Source organism: Notothenia rossii (genome assembly GCF_949606895.1).
Source record: "Notothenia rossii genome assembly, chromosome: 1".
Lineage (NCBI taxonomy): Eukaryota > Metazoa > Chordata > Actinopteri > Perciformes > Nototheniidae > Notothenia > Notothenia rossii.
Genome location: NC_136912.1, coordinates 34,907,319 through 34,930,858, shown reverse-complemented (window position 1 = coordinate 34,930,858; position 23,540 = coordinate 34,907,319). Strand labels below are relative to the sequence as shown.

Here is a 23,540-nt window from a genome sequence, read left to right as displayed (position 1 = left end):
ATCATCAATCAGATCATCGATCATATAATATAATTTCCTTATCTGAGTCAGCTTCCCGAGCCGTATATGGCCGTGCAACACTTACAGTGTCACATACAGGGTGACCAGATGTCCCGCTTTGCGCGGGACTGCACAGCATTTTCACGACTTTTGGTGCGTCTCGCAAATTGAGACCATGTCCCGCATATTTCATTTTGATTGGCTAAAACGCTTTTCTAAAATCAGCTTTATCCAATGGCTGTTGAGAAAGCAGGGAAGGCTATCATCATGGCGGTGTGTTTGCTGTCAATCAAACTGTAACACACGGCGGGTGCTGGTCAAGTGTTAACCAATGAGAGTAACTCACTCACACACACCCCGCCGCGGCCCCGCCAAACAACAACAACGACGCAATAACGCAGGCGACGCAGTAGGTTATTGAAAATGGAGGAAACTGAAACTACAGCTAAGAAGGAAAGAAGATGCACATACAACAAAGACTGGGAAGACACTTACCCTTGGGTGAAGCCAGTGCATATTTTTTTGCAATCTTTGCAAGAGTAATTTTTCTATTTCACATGGCGTGAATACGACGTCAAAAGACACAGAGAATGCGATTCTCACAAGAAACGTGTCGCTCAAAAAGAGACATCCCACTCTATGGAGACATTCCTACTCAAACCAAAAAATGATGGCTACTCAGACAAGGTAACAGCAGCAGAAATAACCAGTGTTTACCATACAGTGCAACACTCCCAATCATACCGGTCAAATGACTGTGGTAACAAGCTAGCGCCGACCATTTTTCCAGACTCTGAGATAGTAAAGAAAATGTCATGTGGTCGTACAAAAGCAGCGTCCATAATAACAGATGTGCTTGCCCCTGCCTCTGTGGAGAGTTGTTTGATAGAGACACCAGTGGTTCTAGGTGACAAAATAGCCCACACAATGTGTGATGGGGGGGGGCACACCTGTTGTTGCTGTGATGGACAAAACTGAAAGCTATTTTATTTTATGTATTATTATGTTTTTGTTCCCTCCTGGCCAGTTTTGATTTGTATTTATGGTTTTATTTTATCTATTAATTTATGTTGTACCTACTTTTACAGGTAATACACTAGTTGAATTAGGAAGATGCATCTCTAAACACTTGAAGTGAATAATGCCTGCTGCCTTGGTTAGCCTTAGTTTACTTTTCTTTATCAAGATACTAAATTGTTACTGCATTTTGACTTCACTTTCTGTAATTGTTTATTGGATGCTGTTGAATAAACCAAATGAAACAGAATAGAAATAGAGATTTTTTTTCCGGGGTGCTGTTGAGTGGGTGTCCCACATTGTCCCACACAAACATACTCCTTGTCCCACATTTGGTTTGTTGGGACCTGGTCACCCTACACATACTGTATGCAGAAGTATTATTATTCAAGCAACACATTAAGTTGACGAAACACTCAACTCAAATGTAATTAAAGTCAGAACCACTCGTGTCTTAGACGGGGCAGTATCATAAAACTGTTGTACGCTTTCAAACACTCGGTAGTTTATTTATTTTTGAACCAGTTGTTCTGTATTCTCCTTGCAGGTGCAACTATGTGGCTTGAAGTCTGGATTATATGTTTAAGTCATGGATATTTAAAGTTCATATTTGTCTAATATTAGTTTACTTTTCATTAATGAAGTATGACGCTGCGCTGTCAGTACACGTGTCCCTGTTTGTGATTGGTCAAATGTAGCTAACCCCGCCCCTTTCACGTGAACGCGCTCTCAGCTGGAGAGAGAAACCCTGGCTTGATTTACCGAGTTGATAACCAGCGTCGTAGGACCGCATAGTGAGATCTCGTTTGTTAGGGTTAGTTAAGATAACTCAAACATATCCAGGGTCTATTGAACTGGCTTCGTAGTACAGGCCACAGGTGGCTGCATAGCAGCACTAATGTCAAAGACACAAACATTATACATTATATTTTAGTTTTACCAGGATGCAGTGACACAAATATTTGGGAAGGCTTAGCCTTCCCTAGCCTACAGTACCCGCCACCCCTGTACTTTGGTCTCTTTTATTTATTTATTTAGTTCTTTTTTTCCTCCAAACCAAATCAAGGGGAGTTCAGGTGCGGCTGATGCTGCTCTATGACTAATGGGTTCTCTGAACACTGCATGCACACACAAGCACAGGCATGGAAGCCACCTATCAGCACCCACACAATCATCCCAGCACTCTCAAGGTTGTCACAAATCAATCTGGAGTAGTGTTTTTATTAAACAAAGCTGAGAAGTTGAGTGTGTGAACGAGTGGAAAGAGGTTTTAATCGTGAACATGTGAGGGGCCAGAGGGTTCGCTGGAGAAGTCGCCATCCTTTTTTCTCTCTTCACTCCTACACGTCTCCCTCCCACACATCCCTTAATTTCTCTCTTCTCAATTCCTTCTTTGTTTTCCCCCATTTCCAATTCCACGCCCTCTCCTCACTGCTTCCCCCTTTATACCTTCTAACTCCACCCTTTTATTTGATCAACTCCACTTATTGACCCTTCCTCGTCCCTCCCTTCCACCTCTCCACTTCTCCCTCCCTTCATCCAGACTTTTATCAGGCCCGGACATATTTCAACTTTTGCCTCTACCTTTCCACGCTCCTGAGGATTCATCATCCCTCCCTTGATTCTTTCCCTCGCTCCTTCAACCCTTCCCACCACCCTTTATCATGCCACCCCCCCACCAAGCAACCATCCATCCATTTCTCCATTCCCCAGCTGCCAGCTCTCAGAACTGCAGGAACAGTAAATCTGGTGGAACCCCAGGAAGTGGGTCACAAGGGGACACTTAAACATGTAACACTCGAGTGAGGGCCTAACCCCTGCCGGAAAATCGCCTCATGAGTGCGCGTGCACGACCACGCTCACTTGAGCACACACACAGACAGGTTTTATATGGATGTCTAGGCTTTAAACAGAGAACTCTAAGTATAGGTTTGTTATTACAGCTCATGTTCTCTTACCTATAATCAATCCAAGTTGTTAGGATTTGCGATCAGGGGAAACAACGAGGGCTTTGTGTCACACAGACCTGGCAGTGCTGCAGCACTTTCCCCTGTTCCTGGTTTCCTCGTGTATGAACCTACACCCTTCAGAGGCTAGTGTGTGCCAGCAAGTCTCTGGAGCTAGTTAGGTTGGGTTTGTATGAGTGTGTGTGTGTGCCCCAGGGATCTCTGTTTTGAGTTAGGCTGTGTGCTCTGTGGCTGTTGTCGCTATTTGTTCTACTGCTGTTGCTTACAAGCTAACATTTCCTAATTCATACAGGATGTAAGAAGGGTGCAGAAGTCTTTCATTTCTCTTTGAGGCACATGACCTCAACCTCATTACAAGTTCTTAATCAGAACCGCACAGCTGAAAAAAAAACTTTTCAACAATCAAAATGGGATTTTCTTGCAGTCTTTACTGGTGCTAATGAAAACGTTCTGACACTGTTCACACATGTCCAGTGACATGTTCAAAAAGGAGCAGACGATGGCGGCCTTCTTGAGGAAGAAAACTTGGCCCTGTCCTCATTACTAGCCAGACTCACATCTTCTGTCAAAGAAATCGGCTCCAAATGGGACCAATTCAGTTTGGATGTGGTGCGTCTCCAAAAGAGTTCCCTTTTTCAAAAACACTAATCTGTGGTCCACAAATTAGCTGTCAGTCATCAGCTGCAGACAGACATGGAATCTGGGAAAAGGCAGTCCCCGACAAATCAACAACACGTCAATCAAACACACAAACACGTTCACACTGGGATCAACGTGACGGGGTGCATGAACACACACACTCGCAGGTACTAGGGGTTGCGTCTTCCAACCGTCTGATAGCATTTCCTCCTTTAGACTAATAGTCCCTAACTCTGTTTTCTCCATTAATTCAAGGTGACTCCTGCAAGACATTAGTGAATGGATATCGAGCTCACGGCTCTCAAGTGCCCTCCTAATTAATATTCATTTGTAATTTATATTTCCTCACTGAATTGCATTTTTGTAAAGGCGCTCTTATCTTCAAAAAGAAACCCTTTACGAGTCAAGCAAATTGTTTCTAAGCATCCAATTGACACTCATGTCTGCAGATATTAGACAGCGTCTTGATGGGTTGTTGGAATTGAATGGCATTGAAGCAACGTTGGATGAATAGGAAATGTTCCACTTTAAAAAGGAAAGTCAAAAGCACGACAGTAGTCATGGGATGACAATAGACTATTAATAATTTATTTTTAAGACCATTTAGTTTTCCTTGTCAACATGTGAAACAGCACTTGCAAACAAAACAGCTAACAATGCAAAACTATTATGTGTGGGTAAAAATAAAGGATAAAGAGCATGGGTGTGCGTAATGGAAGTATATGTTGGCTTGGATGATAAATGTTATTAGCCTACTATAGCCATTGTCAGTTTGTCATCACCATTCTATGCTTCAGATCGGCCAAACTGCACCGACCCCCAAGATGTAAAAGTAAAACAATCGCAGTTTTAAACCCAAAAGTTGAACATAAACAACACTACTGGTAAGGTTTGGGAAATAAAGGTTGTTTAGGTTAGAACAAGTATGTTTCTTACGTTACTTAAGTTAAACAATAAAATAAGTCAACATACAGTACGTCCAGAGTTGGGTAATAATAATATTACATTTGTCGTTAACGGAGTAATGTAATGCGTTACTGTTATAAATTCAGTAATCACACTACAGTTACAAACATTGCGCGAAACGTGTTACTTCTATACATTCAGTAATCACACAATAGTTACTAACATTGCGTGAAAAAATGACTAGATTCTCCCATTGACAGACTAGACTAGTTGTTACTATTTGGGAATAACTTCCCCTGCATGTCATCTTTCACCCTCTGACGCAGATGCCCAGCCTTGAGCAGCCGTTATCTCCCTTAAGGAGGGGCTGCCCAAGCAAGTTGTTGTTGTGACCAGTTTATGACCGGGCAACTCTTGGACTTCGACTCCGAACAAGCAGCAACAACTAGAATTTTCACCGTTATTAACTTGTGTTATGTCTTCCTTATTGCAATAGTAATTGTTATATGTGTGCACATGTAGGCCTAAGTTTTAAGTTGTGGCTATAGGCTGTTGCTGAGTAACGCAAAATTAATGTGAAGTAACGAGTAAAGAAACAAGTAAAGAAACGAGTAAAGTAATGAGTTATGTAGAGAGGTAACGAAGTAAAGTAATGTATTACTTTTTTTTAAAAGTAATATGTAATATATTACTTTTGTTGAGTAACGACCCCATCTCTGAGTACGTAACACGCAACACAAACAGCAAAGTTGTGTGATATTTTTGTTTAATTATGCACTTCTTTACACATTCTTTGCCGCTTTTCGTATAATGTCACCCGACTTCCTGTTTTGCTCCTGTCATACTAACCAGTGCCATTAAAGCTGCGTTGTTTTCTTGTAATCATGTAGGTGATTAACTATGTGAATACTTTATAACCTCCTTTTGATCCCACTCTTAGCAGGCTGCTTCAAAACCCTATCTAGGAGGCTGATAACGCCTATTTAATTAGCTGATAACATTCATGGCAGGTGAAAAAGAAAGCAAACAAGCACATTTCCTGATATATTCTGATATTGTCATGAATAAAAGTTTGTTTATTGTAACCCTGGTTTCGTATTTGTTAAATTTCCCATGAATCACTATCAGGAATAAAAACATTGCCTTCACCAAGTTAATATCTGGGAACATAAGCAGTCAGATGAAGAAATAGGTATAAAAAAAAACCTTTACCATACTTGCTGCAGTTGTGTGGATACAGATTTTCCTGTGCAATGAATGCAAGCAATCATTAGCAAATGTTAAGGACAAATGTTTTCAGCCCATTCTGACTTGTGGCAATGTCACTGTGTCTTCAAATTGAGGCAATTACTCTGCTGAGTATGTTATTATAAGAAAAATAAAGTAGTCACCACAAAATGAGTCCTAAATTGCAGTAAACTAGAATTATCCTTTAATGTAGGACTGAGAGAATAAAAATAACAGCTATTAGAAGGAACTAGAGATGTTTAAATGTGAAGCTGGGCCTTGCTTACAGAGACAGAGAGAGATAAAGTAGTTCAGTCCTGAGTGCTGCAGTGCTGATTGTGAGTGATGCCTTTGTGTTTCTCTGTGCCATGTCTTGGTAAGGGGAAAGCACCTCGCTGTCAATGCCATTCAGTCAGATAAAGTGTACACATAAAGTCAGCTAGGTATGAATCAGAGCGAGAGAATGAGGCCAGGGAAAGAATGACTGGATGATTAGACACCCAAACTGCTCCCTCATGTCATGCAAAACAAACAAACTCCAACCCAGAAACTACAATGGAACAGGGAAGGAGCTTCTTATTTGATATTGACAACAAAGAAAAATAAGTTCTACTGGGGAAATTTCTCAAAGCCAAGCGTTGACAGTTCACGGTCCTTTAGGAGTAGAATGGAACAGAAAAGAAAATGCATTGGTCAACCATACAGTATGTCCGTGCTGGAGTTAAAATGACACTTTGTACTGCCCCTGCAGAGGGAAGGTATAAATATTTTATACACCTCTCCTACCGCATAAGTCTGTAAAAAAAAAAAAGTAACAGCCTGTTCTTTTCATTGGGTGCCGGCCTGAGGGACTGTAGGAGCGTTGCAGTAATGCTCCGCGCTTTAAAAAAAGGTGACCAGACACATTCTTTTCAGCAGCCCTATAGTTCTGCCTGGGCTATACATTTGTCGGCCAACTGTTGACATCGCTTGCAATATGCTGCGCTCAGAGTGTGATCACCACCATGGACTGTGAGCAAGAACAAGGCAGGGCAGACTCTTTCTTGTCTTCCCTGCACAGATACACACACACAATGGTGGCCAACGAGTCATAAAGTAATAAAGCCCCATGGACCCCTAATGAAAGAGAATAAGAGGATGGGGGGAAAGTGAACTCTGATGAATAACAATCATTGCTCTGGTGTGTGTGTGTGTGTGTGTGTGTGTGTGTGTGTGTGTGTGTGTGTGTGTGTGTGTGTGTGTGTGTGTGTGTGTGTGTGTGTGTGTGTGTGTGTGTGTGTGTGTGTGTGTGTGTGTGTGTGTGTGTGTGTGTGTGTGTGTGTGTGTGTGTGTGTGTGTGTGTGTTAGGGGGAGGTATGTCCCTTCAGCAGCAGTGCAAGCAAACTCCTTCTCTGTGGTCCAACACCCCCCAACGTTGGAATGGAAACCACCAAATCGCCGCTAATTGAATAAGTGACAATGAGCGGGCAGACGAGGCGACAGATGCTCGCGTGCCTTTACAACCCAAAAGCACACACACATTCCTCTTGACTCCAATCTGAACTGGGGTCTAGAGGCATATTTTACTATGGCCGCCCCACCTGCTGCTGGGAGGGAGGGAGAGAGTATTGCCATGAATGTTCACGACAGACGTTTAAGTCACGCTATCACTTTATGGCTACAAGGCCCCGGCACAGGGAGCCGATAATGAGGGGAGCTGCAGCCAGAGCTGTTTGTTTGTTTGTTTATTGCTGATCGCCTTTTTTTGTATGTGTGGAGATCTGGGCCTCAGAGCAACCTATGGATCAATAAAATGATTTTGGTGGAGCCCGGGAGAAGGAGAAGTTAAACAAAAAACATACAAGAGTATTGCACCTGCTTCTGAGGATGAATATTTTTCACCTTGATTATTGGAGTTCTTAAGCGCCCAAAAGGCCATGTTTGTTCGGCTCCTCTGGTTATGTAGCGTGTCTAAATGTATTAAGTCTCCATCTGCTTTTTAGTTAGATTATACCCCCTCGCTCTATACATTAATTGTTTTATTCCGCGCAGTGTTTAAGACCCCCGCGCGCCCCACTCTCACCTCCACCCCTCCGACTCTTTCTTTTGCTCCCCTTCTTCCAGAAACTCCAGAGCGGACTTTGTTCTCCAAATGTGATTAGCTTCTCTGGGACGCAGGGCATAATTGCATTACTGCATTGTGAGCATTTGGAGCTATGGAAATGTTAGGCGCCCGTATCAAACCTGTTTAAATACCACTATGGTGAAAGATGTGCAAAAGAAGGAGGCGTGAATGCAAACATTTTGCAGACATGAATAGACACAGGGAGAGGGGGATAAAGGTTTTTCCGCCAATTTAAGGCTCCTGGGTTTAAAATAAAAAAACAGGCTTCTGGTTGGTGTCCGTGCACGTTTTCGAATATTTAATAAGATATTGTTTTGTTTCCTTAGAAAATCAGCCCACATTGAATCACGTGGTTCAAATGGATAACATCTAATCCTGCTTAGTTTTACATATTACATTGCTCATGAAGCCAGTTGGTAGCAGCTGGTGGTAAATTATTCATTTGTTTTGGCAGATTCCGTATCTGTCTATTCCTTAAGGTTAATTATGGTCTCCGAAATCATTCTGAAAGTGTTGCCTGGGCAATTACTTCAGCTAAGCGATCAGTGAGGGTGAGCGGGGCAGTTATGAGTTGTACTCTTCTTCCGGAGGGTGCTTGTTCTGAGAGTTCTGCCACAGATGGTCACGTATAGTTGCGTCTCCCAACTCCACTGCTATAGTATTTCATTTGAATATTTATGAAGCTGTTATTGCAATAACTGAAGTCCCTATTAGCTGAGCGCATGTTTCCATCCTCTCTAACTGTCTTTGACGCGCGCAAACTCGTGCACATGACGAAATGTGTGAATGAATGGGGGGGAGGGGGGGGGCGGGGTCTTCTACTATTCCCGTGACAATAATTTCCTCGCAGTTGTGTGGGGTTTTGGGGCTCTGTTTGAGCCTTGTTTGGTTGGCTGTAATCGCCGGGTCCTTGTGCCAAACAAACTGCTCCAGATGGTCCCCAGAATGTGAGGTCCCAGTTGTGCACAATTGTGAAACCTTAGATGTCTCTCCCCTCATTCCTTTCTTTCTCTCATTTAATTTCTTCATTTATCTGTTTAAAAATATATAATCCAAGCTGGTGAGTTTTTTTTGTTGCTGCACTCGTTATCAAAAAGCCCTCCTTCCTGCAGGGAGTTTGAAGTGATGTTGAACAGATTTGTGCACGGGGACAGAGCTGTTCCTCGGCGTGACCAACTCTTTAAAGGCATTCATTAGAGTCCGGCTGCCTTTCAACGCGATTCTCCACACAGCTTACCCGGCTTATACTCTGCACCCATAGACAGCCACAGATGAGACGCATGTGAAAAAATATTTTTTTCACTTCAAACATATAGGCTACAGCACAAAGTGCCTGTGCATAAAGAAGAGGGGTAGTCAGCTGCCACTTGAAAGTGAAGACCAAATACATTATAAGGCATACAATGCCCTGCAACCCAGTGTAGTCAGCTGTTTGTGGATAGGTTGTGGGTGCTATAACAAAAGTGTGCCTCAATGCTTTAAAGGTGGTGGGTGACACTGCTGGTGATTGAAGTGACTTTATCTTTGTCTAATGGTTATTTAGACTCTGTGCGTCTCCATGCTGTCTGGGGAGAACAGACCTGAAGCGAGGAACTCATAAACCTTCCTGTGGTTTTATAGCAGTGAAAAACGGCAGGATAAGCTTTTTCAATGAATGTTTTTTTCTTCAGTTTATTTTCTCCCTTGTCCATTGTAAGGGCATGATCGTTACTCTGAGATGTAGGGTGAGTGAACCCCACAGGGCGGGGTGTTTTTTTTTTTTAATCCCCCCACTTGCCTCCCCTCTTGCGCCTCCTTCCCTCTCTCCTCTGGAGTTTGAGTGGCCACCAGCCAGCTTTTGATTTGAGAAGCGTTTGTCTTTCCCGACATGTGAAAAGGGAGGCCGGGGCTGATGTACTGGTTAGAGGCGGGTTATTTTTGGGCAAGTATGCAGAGGCAGCTCAAACGGAGTGAGGCAGTGAAGGAGAGCGCACGGCACACAGAGCAGACGCAGGGAAGAGAGGGAGGAAGAGCGCACAGATTTCAGTGGCATTCAGATGCTCCTCGCGCACACTGGACGCGCGTAACATATCTGTAAGGAGGCAGGCAGACGTACATTTGGATATCTTTTGAAGATTAGAACAACTTGAGCAAGTTTATCTTTAACATTTGAATGTTTTTCCTCCTCGCTGCGCGCAGAGACATGCAGCTGCTGATTGAAGGAGCACAGCATTTAGTAAGTTAAAACTGGGACTGCGGTTGGAGTTTTTTTCGGGGGATTTGTGTTTTGCTCCAGCTAGAAATGCATCCAGGAAAAATGCAAGGACTATTTGTGACAAGAATGTGGAAAGTTGTGGCTGTTTTGGCAATGGCGACTCAACACGTCACCAGTAATACATTGAAATACCAGATTCACGAAGAGCAGAAGGTGGGCACGGTTATTGCCCGTTTGAAAGAAGATGTCGCGGATGTTGTGGCAAAACTTCCGAGCTCCGTGTCGCTGCGCTTCAGAGCCATGCAGAGGGGGGGCTCGTCTTTCCTCACGGTGCGCGAGCAGGACGGAGAAATCAGCATCAGGACCAAAATTGACCGTGAGAAACTCTGCGAAAAGAATCTCAACTGTTCTATTCAATTTGACGTGCTGACGCTCCCCACGGAGCACTTGCAGCTTTTTCACGTCGAGGTGGAAGTGTTGGACATCAACGATAACGCACCCCTGTTCGCCCGTGCCGTTATCCCCATTGAAATCTCTGAGAGCGCGGCTGTGGGTGCGCGCATTCCCCTGGACAGCGCCACAGATCCCGATGTCGGGGAAAACTCACTATACACGTATGCCTTAGAGCCCAACAACTTCTTTAAGATTGATATCCAGTCCAGGACTGACGGTGCTAAATATGCAGAGCTGGTGGTGCTCAGGGAGTTGGATCGGGAGGTGCGCTCCGGGTATGAACTTAAATACACGGCTTCTGATCGGGGCGTTCCCCCAAGAACAGGTTCGACCCTCCTTAAAATCAGTGTCAGTGACTCAAACGACAATAGTCCAATTTTTGAAAAGTCATCATATGTCATAAATCTCCCAGAAAACGCACCTGTTGGCACACTGATCATTGACCTGAACGCCACTGACGCGGATGACGGCACCAACGCCAAAATAGTCTACTCATTCAGCAGTCACGTGTCCCCCAAAATAATGGAGACATTCAAGATTAATCCTGACAGTGGCCGTCTGACTCTCATCAGGCGCGTGGACTATGAGGCTGTTAACTCTTATGACATTGATGTCCAAGCACAGGATATGGGTCCCAACTCCATGCCAGCTCACTGCAAGATCCTGGTCAAACTGGTGGACGTGAATGACAATAAACCTGACATAAGCATCAATCTCATGTCTTCTCAAGGAAATGGGGACGCAGCTTATATATCTGAGGCTTCTCCTTTGGACACGTTTGTAGCGCTGGTTAGGGTGGAGGACTTTGACTCTGGGCTGAATGGTGAGGTGGAGTGCAAGCTTCACGGTCAAGGATATTTCAAACTTCAGAAATCCTACGAGAACAACTACATGATTTTGACAAATGTGTCCCTGGATCGAGAAAAGAGGTCAGAGTTCAGTCTAACAGTGGTGGCCGAGGACCGAGGGACCCCCAGTCTCTCTACTGTCAAACATTTTACTGTGCATGTGACTGATGAAAATGACAACCCCCCACGGTTCGAGAAGGGTCAGTATGAGATATTTAAATCGGAGAACAATGCCCCTGGAGCGTATCTGACCTCCATCATGGCCACTGATCCTGATCTGGACAACAATGGACAGGTGAGCTACTCCATCTTGGAGAACTCTGTTCATGGGAGCTCCATCTCCACCTACGTCACTATTGACCCCTCCAATGGCGCCATCTACGCTCTGCGCACATTTGATCGTGAGGACGTTAGTCGCATCACGTTTGTTGTGCAAGCCAAAGACGCGGGGAAACCACCGCTGGTCAGCAACGCCACAGTAATTCTGAACATTCTGGATGAAAACGACAACCCTCCGGTCATCGTAGTCCCCCAGCTGTGGAACTTCACTGCTGACGTGCCTGCGTCAAAGTTCACAGATGCCGGACACTTAGTAACCGCTATTAGGGCGACTGATCGCGACACCGGGGTCAATGCCGAGCTCATCTGCTCCATCCTCAGCGGCAACGAGGAAGGATTCTTCATGATTGACCCAAGAACGTGTGAAATCCACGCCAACGCAAGTTTGGAGAACTTCCCCCATGAACACGCTGAGTTGACTGTGGTGGTTAGAGATCAGGGTAGGGAGAACCTCAGTGCTAAGGCGGCTCTTAAAATCACCCTCTATGAGAACATGGAGAATCACGTCCAGGTGATGGACCAGGGGGAGTCTTCCCTCGACGCTTCCCTGATCATCATCATCTCCTTGGGAGCCATCTGCACCGTGCTCCTGGTCATCATGGTTTTGTTCGCCGCCAGCTGTAACCGGGAGAAGAAGGACACGAGGCACTCGTACAACTGCCGGGTGGCAGAATCCACCCACCAGCACCATCCCAAGAAGCCTGCCCGCCAAATCCACAAAGGTGACATCACCCTTGTTCCCACGGTGAATGGCACGCTGCCAATCAGAGCTCACCACCGCTCGCCGTCGGACACGCCCCCCATGGACCGAGCCCAGATGGGGAGCCGGCAGAACCACCACAGCCGCCAGTCACTAAACAGCCTGGTGACCATCTCGTCCAATCACATTCCAGAGAGCTTCGCCCTGGAACTGGCACACGCAACTCCACCAGTGGAGGTGAGCACACACATACACACACATGCACGCGCGCACACACACACACACACACACACACACACACACACACACACACACACACACACACACACACACACACACACACACAGAAAATGTCAAATATGGTCCCTCAGCCCCTTTCCAAATGTTCTCTCTCTCTCTCACTCACTCACTCACACACACACACACACACACACACACACACACACACACACACACACACACACACACACACACACACACACACACACACACACACACACACACACACACACACACACACACACACACACACACACACACACACACACACACACACACACACACACACACTCTTTTCCTCATTCACTAACACACACACTAGCATTCTCATCTTCACACAGCTGTGTCCGTTTAAGCACATTAACTCATCTCCATGTGTGACAGCGGCTTAATCAACACTGCCCGTAGTTAAAAGTGACTCAATAAAACTGTTGATGATTATAGATGTGTCTGTCTTTACCTTGTTTGCACCCCGTCACCATTACCTCCATCATAACCACCTGACTCACCCCCTCAGTCATATGTCTCCATATATACATAGAACCCCCCCCGCCAATCTCTTTTTTTAATACTTAGTTTAAACATCATCCATTTTGTCTCGACCATTTCAGCTGCCTCTCCATCATCCATTTTGTGTTTACTCATCCATTATTTTGTCTTTTGTGTTGTCTCCCTTCTTTTTTTTCTCCTCCTCAATTCCCATCTGTTTTTCAACCCCCCTTTTTTCGTTTCTTTCCTTTTGTTTTTTTTCTTTCTTTTTTCTTTCTTTTGATATTTTTTTTGGATGTAGCAAGTCTCACAGCTTCTGTCCATGCTCCATCAGGGCCAGTACCAGCCCAGACCCAGTTTCCGTGGCAACAAATACTCCCGCAGCTACAGGTAATTTACCCCAATCACTCAGTCCACCTGCCCCTGAAAGATTATCTTTTGTTTACTTTTCAAATCCTTGTTTTTCATTGTATATTACATGTTCCAACAACCTGTTGTTCAGTTGTGCCTGTCAGTTGCTCAGTTATATGTAGATCATAATTTTATGGCGTGTAAATGTATTTTTGTTGTCATATTTCAGTTATCACACCAATGTCATTCAGTTTCAAAAGCGTGCAACACATATCTGAAAATCCATTAAAAAAAACAAATTGGGTTCAGGTTGCAAAGCATCATTACTTTCATCATATTGTCCCCTTATGATCTCTGGTTGATAGATGTATTGTTGCCCCTTGTGGCTGTTGTGATTTTATTGAGGGATCTACCTGCCTTTAGAATTTATGGGCCCGAGTGTTGTCTAGATACTTGACAGACTCCAGGAGCAGCCTTACATTTTTAAATGATAGATTCCTTCCTGTCATCAGTGTCCTCTGAGATTGATTCTACCAGCAACACATAACGCTTCCTGACTTTGTATTTGCAAAACATTGTTTTTCAGATCTCTCCAACAGATTGATACTTCTATTTGTTTATGATTTTTCTTTGTGTCCCTCTTAGATATGCATTACAAGACATGGACAAGTTCAGCCTGAAGGACAGTGGCCGTGGGGACAGCGAGGCGGGGGACAGTGACTGTGACATGGGTCGGGAATCCCCTGTGGACAGGCTGCTGCTGGGGGAGGGCTTTTCTGACCTCATACACCTCGAAATGCACCATCGACTCCACCCAGGTGAGCTGAAACTTACGTCACTTTCTCATCCTGACTGTCTCTCATCTCAACACTAAAATAAATGTCTTAACATGTTAAAACTCCTCCAGAATAATAGGCTACATGTAGTTGTATTATCCTTACTTGGAACATTGGGGAAGCGGTGCACTTCAGCCTCTTGTGGCCAAACTGAGTATTACAACAACAGATACAAATAATATGTGCCCAAACGTCTTTACTCCTTTTTGTCATAGATTTCAAATTCATTTGGAAAAAAGGTCCTGGAAAATCTTTTTTGTACCTGCTCAGAAGATGAAACCATTAAAATTGGACATATCAATCAATATTATTTATGCAGCCAAATATCTCAAATTACACATTTGTCTCAGGTGGCTTTACACTGTGTACAGCATGACACCCTCAGTCAGAAGACCATCGCAGCAGATAAGGAAAAACTCTGAAGAAACCCAAAAAATGGCTTAGATTCAGATATTTAATCCCCAAAATAAAAAAAACATCTCTTGCCTCTGAGGGCTTCAGTATATTCCAAATCTGTTAAATTAACAAGATTGAGTTTTTTCTCAGATTCCAAGAACAAATCATAATCGGTGAAATTAGCTATTATCCCCGGACCACACCCAGAGCTTGGCCACCTTTTTCCTTACACATTTGATCGCCATGGACAACCGCAGGCCTAAACCCATTATTTGGCTGTACACCTGCCTTTACAGCCATTTCATTCACCCTGTTCCCAACACAATCCCCATTGTGCTGAGGCCCATTCTTCCACACAGCCCTCATTTCCACGCTCGTTATCACACCGAGGAGGGTTACAGTGTGTTTGGCTGTTTGTGTGTGGCTTTGTGTATCGTAGTGTGTGCCCCTAAGTTAGAGTCGTGTCTGTAAAATCCTCCCCGGAGAGGAGATGAGTCGCCTGTCACTCAGCGGTACGCGTCTCTGTGTTTTTTTCTCTTTTTTTACCCCCCTGGTGAGTGACAGTGGTGCGCTTTCATGTCTGAACTGAGGAGAATTCATAGTAATTGCTTTTAGAATGATGTTATTCTCCCTCTCCCTCACTTACGCCGTCCGTCTCTCCCACACTCTTACATGCCTGAGAGCTCCTCGGCGTCTCTCGCTCCTCTGTACTTGTTAATGCATTCTCTATCTTTATTGAGATGGCTAAAGGGAGGGGTGGCAGACATGGGCAGTGTTTCAGTATCTCTTTTTTTCTTCTCCCTTTGAGAAAGACTTGGAGGTGATGCACCTCCTTCCTACCTCCCCTTCCCTTCCTCTATCTCTTATGCTAATATGAAAAAAAGGGGAGGGGAAGGAGATAATAAGCCGAGAGGGAGGATTATCCCTCTTTCTCTTCTACAGATTTAATTTGTTTAGATTTTTCTATTTAGATGGGCAAATGTGGCTATTCATGCTAGATATGATAAAAGAACTAAACAAGCGAATCTCTGCCTCAGCCGAGTATATTCAGGAGATGCGGGCATGCTTGGCAGAGCAGCCAAATATTACATTAACAACTGCCTGGAATGCCATTTGGGAGGCTTCTCGTAATTATTCATTTATTTATCCAGTTCCACAAACTGTTTTCTTACCTGGCACTGCCCTGCTATCTCTGCCGTCAGCTGTACATATCACCAATATGGTCTTCCAAGCAGGGATATGTAGAGATAATGAGAAAAAAGGAAACCAGTACCTTGTGACCTTGAGGCCAATGAAAGAGCACTTATGTATGAAATATTGAACATGTTTTATACATGGGGTAATCAATAGGGTTGGCAAAAGGATATTGTTTGTGAGGATCCTTGAGTTTCCCTATCTTAGTTGACAAAGAGCAAAATCAAAAAGGATTTATTACATTTTTGGCATTTTAAAGGTTTTTTTTCATGCTGGATTAGTTATTTCCAATAAATGTATGAGGACAGCATATTACATACAAAAAAACACCTTACCCCTCCTTACCACAGTTTCAGGTCTCATGAACAATATTATTCAATTATATATAAGCTTGTTTTACCAAAGCACCACGTTTTAACAAACCCCAGAATTTTGAACATTATTTATTATCTGTTGCTTGTTTTTTCTTTGTAATTCTGTTTTTCTCATCTATTTATTGTTCTGTTCTAGTCATTAAAAAAAGTTTTCAAGCTGGTCCTAACTATGTCCTTTTTATTTCTTCAGCTATGAGACTGTGCACGGATGAATGTCGCATCCTGGGACACTCTGACCAGTGTTGGATGCCCCCCCTTACTTCGCCTGCTTCCTGCGACTACCGCAACAACATGTACATCCCCGGGGAGGAGTCCTCCCAGCAGCCCCAGCAGCTCGACGACGACGAGTCCTCTGTCGATTCGGAGCGCCGCAAGAGCTTCTCCACTTTCGGCAAGGAGCCCGGCAGCGAAGAGGCAGGGGTCCCCGGAGATGGGAGTGACGCTTGTGCGCCTGCCGGAGGAGGGGCTGGTTCCCTCCTCACCGAGATGAACTCTGTGTTCCAGAGGCTCCTCCCCCCTAACATGGACTCGTACGCAGAGTCCACTGAAACCAGCCCGCCTTCGTCCTCGTCGACCGCTGAGAGGGGAAGCGGGCGTGGTGGCAACATTGCAGGTAACCACAGTAACAACACTGTTCCTCAGGACAACCGCAGAGGCTTGTTGCCGGGTGGGAAAGCCCCCGCTTACCCTCCGGGTGTGGCTGCATGGGCGGCCAACACCCACTACCTTAACCCCGGAAGTGGAAGTGTGGGAAACAATCACGTCACCCCCTCTCCTTCCTCATCCTCCACGCCCACTTCCACCTCCACCAATGGACAGCCACCACACCTCAAATGGCTGCCGGCCATGGAGGAGATCCCGGAGAATTACGAGGAAGACGACTTTGATGGCGTCTTCCATCAGGGCGGCAAGCGAAGTGAAAGCCGCCACGAGCCCGGCATGGACGCTAGCGAGCTGGTGCACGAGATCAACAAGCTGCTGCAGGATGTCCGGCAGAACTAAGAGGAGGCATAGCATGGTTTCGCATTTCACAACATCCTTCTTGTTCTTTGTGCCAACATATATGACCGTCATGATGACTGTTTTCTCGTTCACTGTAATGCCTGTCTTGTTTGTTTTTTTACCAAATATCCTTGATACCTCTCAGTGCGAAAAAGACTCCCAGAGAAAAAGTGAAAAACACGGCACTGAAGTAGGTATCAAGATGACTTAAAGGCATCAAAGCGAGCGCTCCAAGAACAGATTGCTCAGCTGTTATTACCGTCTCTGTAAAAGTTGTGCGAATGAGTGATTTCAAATGGAAATCCGCCAACAACAACTGTACCCTTTCTTCATTTGTAATGTTTACAGCAGCGTGAACAGACTCCACAGGGAGGAACCAACTGTTGTGTGATCTAATTTCTGCTTTTCTTTTACGGTGTACAATATTGTACAGTGTTAGTGGAAATGATGTTTTGTTATCATGGAATGTAACTGTACAATTTGACCTTTGTATTTTAAAAATACACTCTTTTTTACTTCTATATATTTATATGTGTCCATGTATGTTTGTACAGAAAAAAAACAAATGTCTATTTTTTATATTTGTCACTGCATGTCTTAATATCACTTAATGTGTCTCTTATTCCTCTGCCCCTTTATTTTATAAAAACAATTGTATTTAATTTTGGTATTGAATGTGTGTGTGTGTGTGTGTGTGTGTGTGTGCGTGGTAAAAAATAATCACATTCCAATGCAGTTCCATGTTGGAAGTTGGTTTTGTATGGTGACTTTGTGACCATTCGTTGATAAATAAAGTGGAGGGATTCATAACAGTGTCTAGTATCGTGATTTTTTCAGACATTTCCTTACTTTGCTTTTTTATTTCTCATATGTTTTCCATCAATTTGCCCCCCCTGTGTCTTAGCACCCCCTAATGTCCAGTGACAAAACTGCAGCATAGCCAAGAAAACTGCCATGTGCTTTCCAGGCAAACTACCCGAGCCCCATTATACAACAATTCACAAGCATGACTCTGTTAATAAACATGCCTTTAGTTGTAAAAGTATTCCCAAATGATCTCTTTAGATTAAAATGCAGTTAGGCGTTAATTTAGTTTCAGTCTGTCTTCAATGTCTCTCTCATCCATGACAGCATCACGCTTATTGTAAATACGCTTAGCAAATGAACAGCGTCTGATAATAACTGCACATGATGAGAAATCAAAAAGTACACCGCGGCCGTATGGGCTGGTAATACAATTAAATAGAAAGTGTGGGTAGCGAGCCCCTCCCCTGCACTCTGCTGATGATGATCATGAGGGCTTAATACACTCATGAGCAAGAACACACACCATGGCCCACATACAGCCAGGAGACAATAGAGTGCTGAGCTTAGAAAGTGGGGGAAATTCAACAATCGAGGCTAAATGAAGCAATTAACCTCGTGAGATGGGGCTTTAACAAGGTAAAGGTTAGACATTTGCATACACACTTATACACAAGCACAAACATTCACACGCGCAAAACACACTTATACACATGAGAACATAAAGTAGAGCGAAAGACGCAGGTGAAAACAAACACACTTAATCTCACGCGTACATGCAAGCACTTAATAATGAGCTCATTTGTCTTCATCATTAAAAGGCCAAGCTTCGATAAACAACAAGCGCTGACTGTGAGTGACTGGAGGGAGAAAGCATGCTAGGTGCTAAATTAGCGTCGCCTCCTGGGGCTGTGTTAGAGACTTCCTATCCTAAAATGAGATATGAAGATAGGCTTTTCCTAAATGTGAGAGGAAATCCTAACATACTTTAGGAATCCTATCTTTTCTTGTGACTGAAATACTGAATGCAACATTGCTTTTCAGCTTTTATGTCTGTAAGCTTGGACTGGAATACTATTTTTTTTTATTTCACGAGGCTCTACAACTTTACAACTACTTTATTTCTCGTCTAACCATATATTTAAACATGCACAAAAAATGAAAGGTCGCTTTCATTTAGATACGACTGCTTTTTTCTTTAAACAACATAAAGCTGCCCATATGTTGGCTGTGTAAAAGCAAAAAAGGAGCAGTGGAAAAGTCGAGAAGGACAGCTTAGATGTGGTCAGAGTTGGGTGTAACGCGTTACTGTAATAATATTACGTTTACTTTTGTAACGGAGTAGTGTAACGCGCTACTTTTATATAATTCAGTAATCACACTACAGTTAATAACATTGCCCCGACACACGTTACTTCGTTACTTACTAAAAATCAGTCATAATCACACTGAGAGACAAGAGGGGTTTCCGCCGCAGGTTTATATGTACGTAATCTGCGCGAATTGACCTCAACAAACACCTGCCAAGAACACATGCTAAGGTGAAGCTAATGCACACACTATTTGTTGTTTGTTATGACGTAGTCTGTTCTTCTTCTCTGTTTTACGGTTGTTGCCTGTTTTGAATGACGAATACGAACACACACTACCTCCGCCTGCTGTTAAGGAGAGTTATTGCCACTCACGCATGCGCAGTTCGTACGTGCTCGGCGAGTAAAATAACGAGTTTACTTTATGTGTAGAGAGTAACGAAGTAGTGTAATATATTATATATATATATATATATATATATATATATATATATATATATATATATATATATATATATATATATATATATATATATATATATATATATATATATATATATATTAGGGCCGGGACTCGATTAAAACAATTAATCTAATTAATTACAGGCTTTGTAATTAATTAATCGCAATTAATTAAAGCGACAAAACATTGTTTATTTTTTTCAAGGTGGTCCTTAACCAAGACCAACAGAAAAGTGCAATTTTTGCCATAAAGTGTAGCAATAGCATATTTAGGAATATAGTACATTTCAGAGATTCAGCTAGCCTATAGGTAGGTAGACCTTCTGTAAACTATAACACTTTGTTTTTTAAGTATAACACAATACTTTCAAGTACATTCAGAACATTGGAAACCCTGACTATTAGAAAACATCTCTCTGTTGCTTCAGAGGCCATAACAGACTTTGTTGATTTACCAACAGTTGATTTAAAAAATCTAATAAATTTCAGTCCAACTCTCTCAATAACCTTGGCCAAAACAATAAACAGTTCAACATAAAGTGCAAGTTGCACCAACAACATAATAAATAGTTCAACATAAAGTGTACTGTACCATTTAAAATAAAATAAAAAAGTGCCAGTGATCTTTCATTATAATGTCATTTAAGTGACATTTTCGTTTCTTGGAAAGAGCCATTGCACATTTTCTTCTGCTCTTTGTCACTATCCTTGTATACTCTTCGTACTGTTCACTTTTTCTTCCCCTCCAAACTTTCTCAGTTTTCTTAACTTGTCTTCTCTTTCTTCCTTTCCTTCTCTTTCTCACTATTGTACAATCTCTTTGCTTCTTTATCTTTATTCCGGTTTTTCCCTTCTCATTCTGTTCTTCCTCTCTGATATTTAAAAATAGATAGTACATTATTAGATACACTTGGGTTAACAGTCACATTGTTTTCGTCAATGTATAAATTGACAGGCTCTGTAATTATATAATTACCATTACACTTCTATCCTTTCACATATCTTCCTAAAGTGTTTCTTCTCTTCTTACTCTCCACGCTACCTGTAAAAACTAAATCTTCTGACTGAATTCTATTTATTTTATGAAATGATCAAACCAAGGCCTGAATACTGGCATTTTATATGGAAGTGATTCATATATAAAAAACATTTTAAATATTGGATACAGTACTATCAAGCCTACTACACGAAATGGACAGGCACAGATCAATTAGATCAAAGATGCTTCAAAGTAGGGTACAAGTTTCCAAAACCCAGTGAAGTAGCACAATGCAGAATTCCTACATTTAAGCGGGACAGTGAAGGGTGTGTTAGGCCGATCAAGAAAAGAGAGCGAGCGGCGCAGTTAAGAATGCGAGAGTTTACAGAGCAGATAAAGAGAAACAGGAAGACAAAAGTAGAAGAAGAAGAATAATGAGCAGTATACTCTGTTTACCCAGTGTTTCATGACATGAAACGTTTTATTTCACCTTGCTATGTGATTTTAACGTATATTAAAAAACGGGACATTACCGGGGACAGTTTCAACCGGGGACAGGCCAATAAAAACGGGGAATGTCCCCGGAAAATGGGGACGTTTGGTCACCCTAGACCTGGGTAACATAACAACATTTAGATTTTACAAGGCAGCATAACAGGCAGTACCAGTGTGTCTCATTTCAAACTGATATTGGCAATGCATGATGGATGGTCTTTAGCAACAACACATTTCCTGGGCATGGGTTAATGGTGTGTGTAATATGAAAAAAATAACCGGTACTGCTCATTTATTACCACTCAGGTAATTAATTTCAGACAAACAGTGGCACTGATGTGATGTTGAATAATGAACTCCAGCTTATTGTTGTCCTAACAAATCCACCGTTAAATTGTTTGTCAGTCTCACTTCTTGCATTTCACTCATTTCAATCTGAAAGCTGCTCTCTTCCATCTTCTCTCTCCACATCTCACTCTCATCTGCCGGCTATTTCTGCCCGTCCATCTGTCTGTTAGAAACACACAATGTACACAAACATGCACCCATACCAACCCAGTCTCACGGCATTTCGTGTTATAGTCACGACATTTAATCTATTGATTTGTGTTCACCAACACGATTTTCCCCTTTTGTTCATGTCACACAGAACGATTTTAAAACAATGTATTTCTATTGGTAGTATGTTTCGTGCCTGCAGCACGTCTTTTTGTCCGTTCGGGTCTTGGAAGACCGGAAGCTGTGGGGTTCATAAAAACATGTTCTTACTCAATATCAAGCCACGATTATTGTTTTTATTTTTCAGTCGTACAATGTTGGACTTTTTTTGTCATCTGTGAGGAAAAGAAATGGGGCTCAGAGCCTCAGAATACTGAAATCTGTATTGTAAAAAAAAATTCCGTCTAATTTGTTATTCTTTTCTAAATAACACACTGTTATTTACTCACCAATAACACATAATTATCCTTGTTTTTATTTATTTGTTCGATTCCATAATCTCTGGCTTTTTTGTCAGGAACTGAATTACAAAACAAAAATAACCGGAAACAGACGTTGGCCTGTAAGAGACATTTCGAGCATCATTGCAATACACAAGTTATTGAGCCGTTTCCGCTCTACATCCTGAACTCCTCCCTTCGATGCAATGCACTTCCGTTTTGGCGGACTGGGTTTGTTTTGCTAGCTAGCTCCGTTGTGCCGACAAAGCACTGATATCGCAGAGACAAAGAGGATATAACAATTACAACATGAAGAAAAGTGGTTCGGGAACTACGTGTGCGGTAGTTGGTTGCAATCACTCGAGAAAGCACCTGAACGAGTGGTTAGATAGAGAGTGCTACGACCACAAACCAGCACCCAGCACCCAGCCATGTTGTTCATTAAATACAGATAAACACAACAAATACTGCATGCATTGTATTTTTTAATATTATATTTGAATATTTTCATAGTGATGTAATTGTGTGGGCTGCTTTTATATTTTAATTTGTAATACCTGTTAGGATTAAACATGTGATCTTTCTTGTTGAAGCCATTTCTTTAGTTTCCTCTCAACAATTAATTCATTCAGTGTTATTTATGTACAGTATGAGCTTAATATGAATGATGAACTGTGTTAAAAGAAATTGTAGCACTCTAAGGAACATATGAAATGCAATAATGCAATAACAGTGCAATAATGAAATTAAATTACATCAAACTTTATTTTCACTCAAACAGTACAGGCACATATGATATATTGCACAGCATAAAGAGATCATGTAAATTGTGCATTATGTAAACAACAGACAACTGTTGGCTCCTGTGGGCATGACCTAAATAAGGCAGTTTATTTTGGTTTTATGCTGGGCCACGTCGTCATGTTATCCTCCCAGTTTTGCACTGAATTCGGGTGGGGGAGAGTAACGCCATCTCCAGTCAAAGAAGTAGAATCGTGTTCCCAAGCTAGCATCACTGTTAGCATCGAAATCGCTGTGTTTACACCAGTGCCCGTCTGACTGTTTACATCGGTTTACACCGACAGACGCTGTGCAAAAGACTTCCGGCGGAAATGAAGTGCATTTGTGTAGTGTCATGGCGCTACCCGTGTTTTGGCGCGTAAACTTGTCTATACACAGCCACTGAACTGATTACCCAAGATCCTCAGCTATGGTTTAAACTCGCTGATTGGATGAT

The 23,540-nt window shown here is 42.7% G+C and overlaps 1 protein-coding gene across 2 annotated transcripts; it reads left to right on the top strand.

Moving 5' to 3' along the window:
* The first annotated feature begins 9,797 nt into the window (after nucleotides 1–9,797).
* Nucleotides 9,798–18,127, top strand: pcdh18a (protocadherin 18a). 2 transcript variants are annotated; one of them, XM_079642761.1, is made up of 4 exons: nucleotides 9,798–12,631; nucleotides 13,497–13,552; nucleotides 14,159–14,331; nucleotides 16,504–18,127. In XM_079642761.1, the coding sequence occupies exons 1-4, from the start codon at nucleotides 10,142–10,144 to the stop codon at nucleotides 17,313–17,315; spliced, it is 3,531 nt and encodes a 1,176-aa protein (XP_079498887.1). In that variant the 5' UTR covers nucleotides 9,798–10,141; the 3' UTR covers nucleotides 17,316–18,127. The 2 variants fall into 2 exon arrangements, with proteins under 2 accessions (XP_079498887.1, XP_079498886.1); XM_079642760.1 differs by having other exon boundaries at nucleotides 13,464–13,552.
* Nucleotides 18,128–23,540: the final 5,413 nt, after the last annotated feature.

Bases quoted from the DNA above. Each gene is read 5' to 3' on its own strand.
- pcdh18a (XM_079642760.1), top strand. From the start codon at position 10,142: ATGCATCCAGGAAAAATGCAAGGACTATTTGTGACAAGAATGTGGAAA. The intron at 12,632-13,463 runs GTGAGCACACAC...TTTTGGATGTAG, and splicing joins ACGCAACTCCACCAGTGGAG to CAAGTCTCACAGCTTCTGTC. The intron at 13,553-14,158 runs GTAATTTACCCC...TGTCCCTCTTAG, and splicing joins AAATACTCCCGCAGCTACAG to ATATGCATTACAAGACATGG.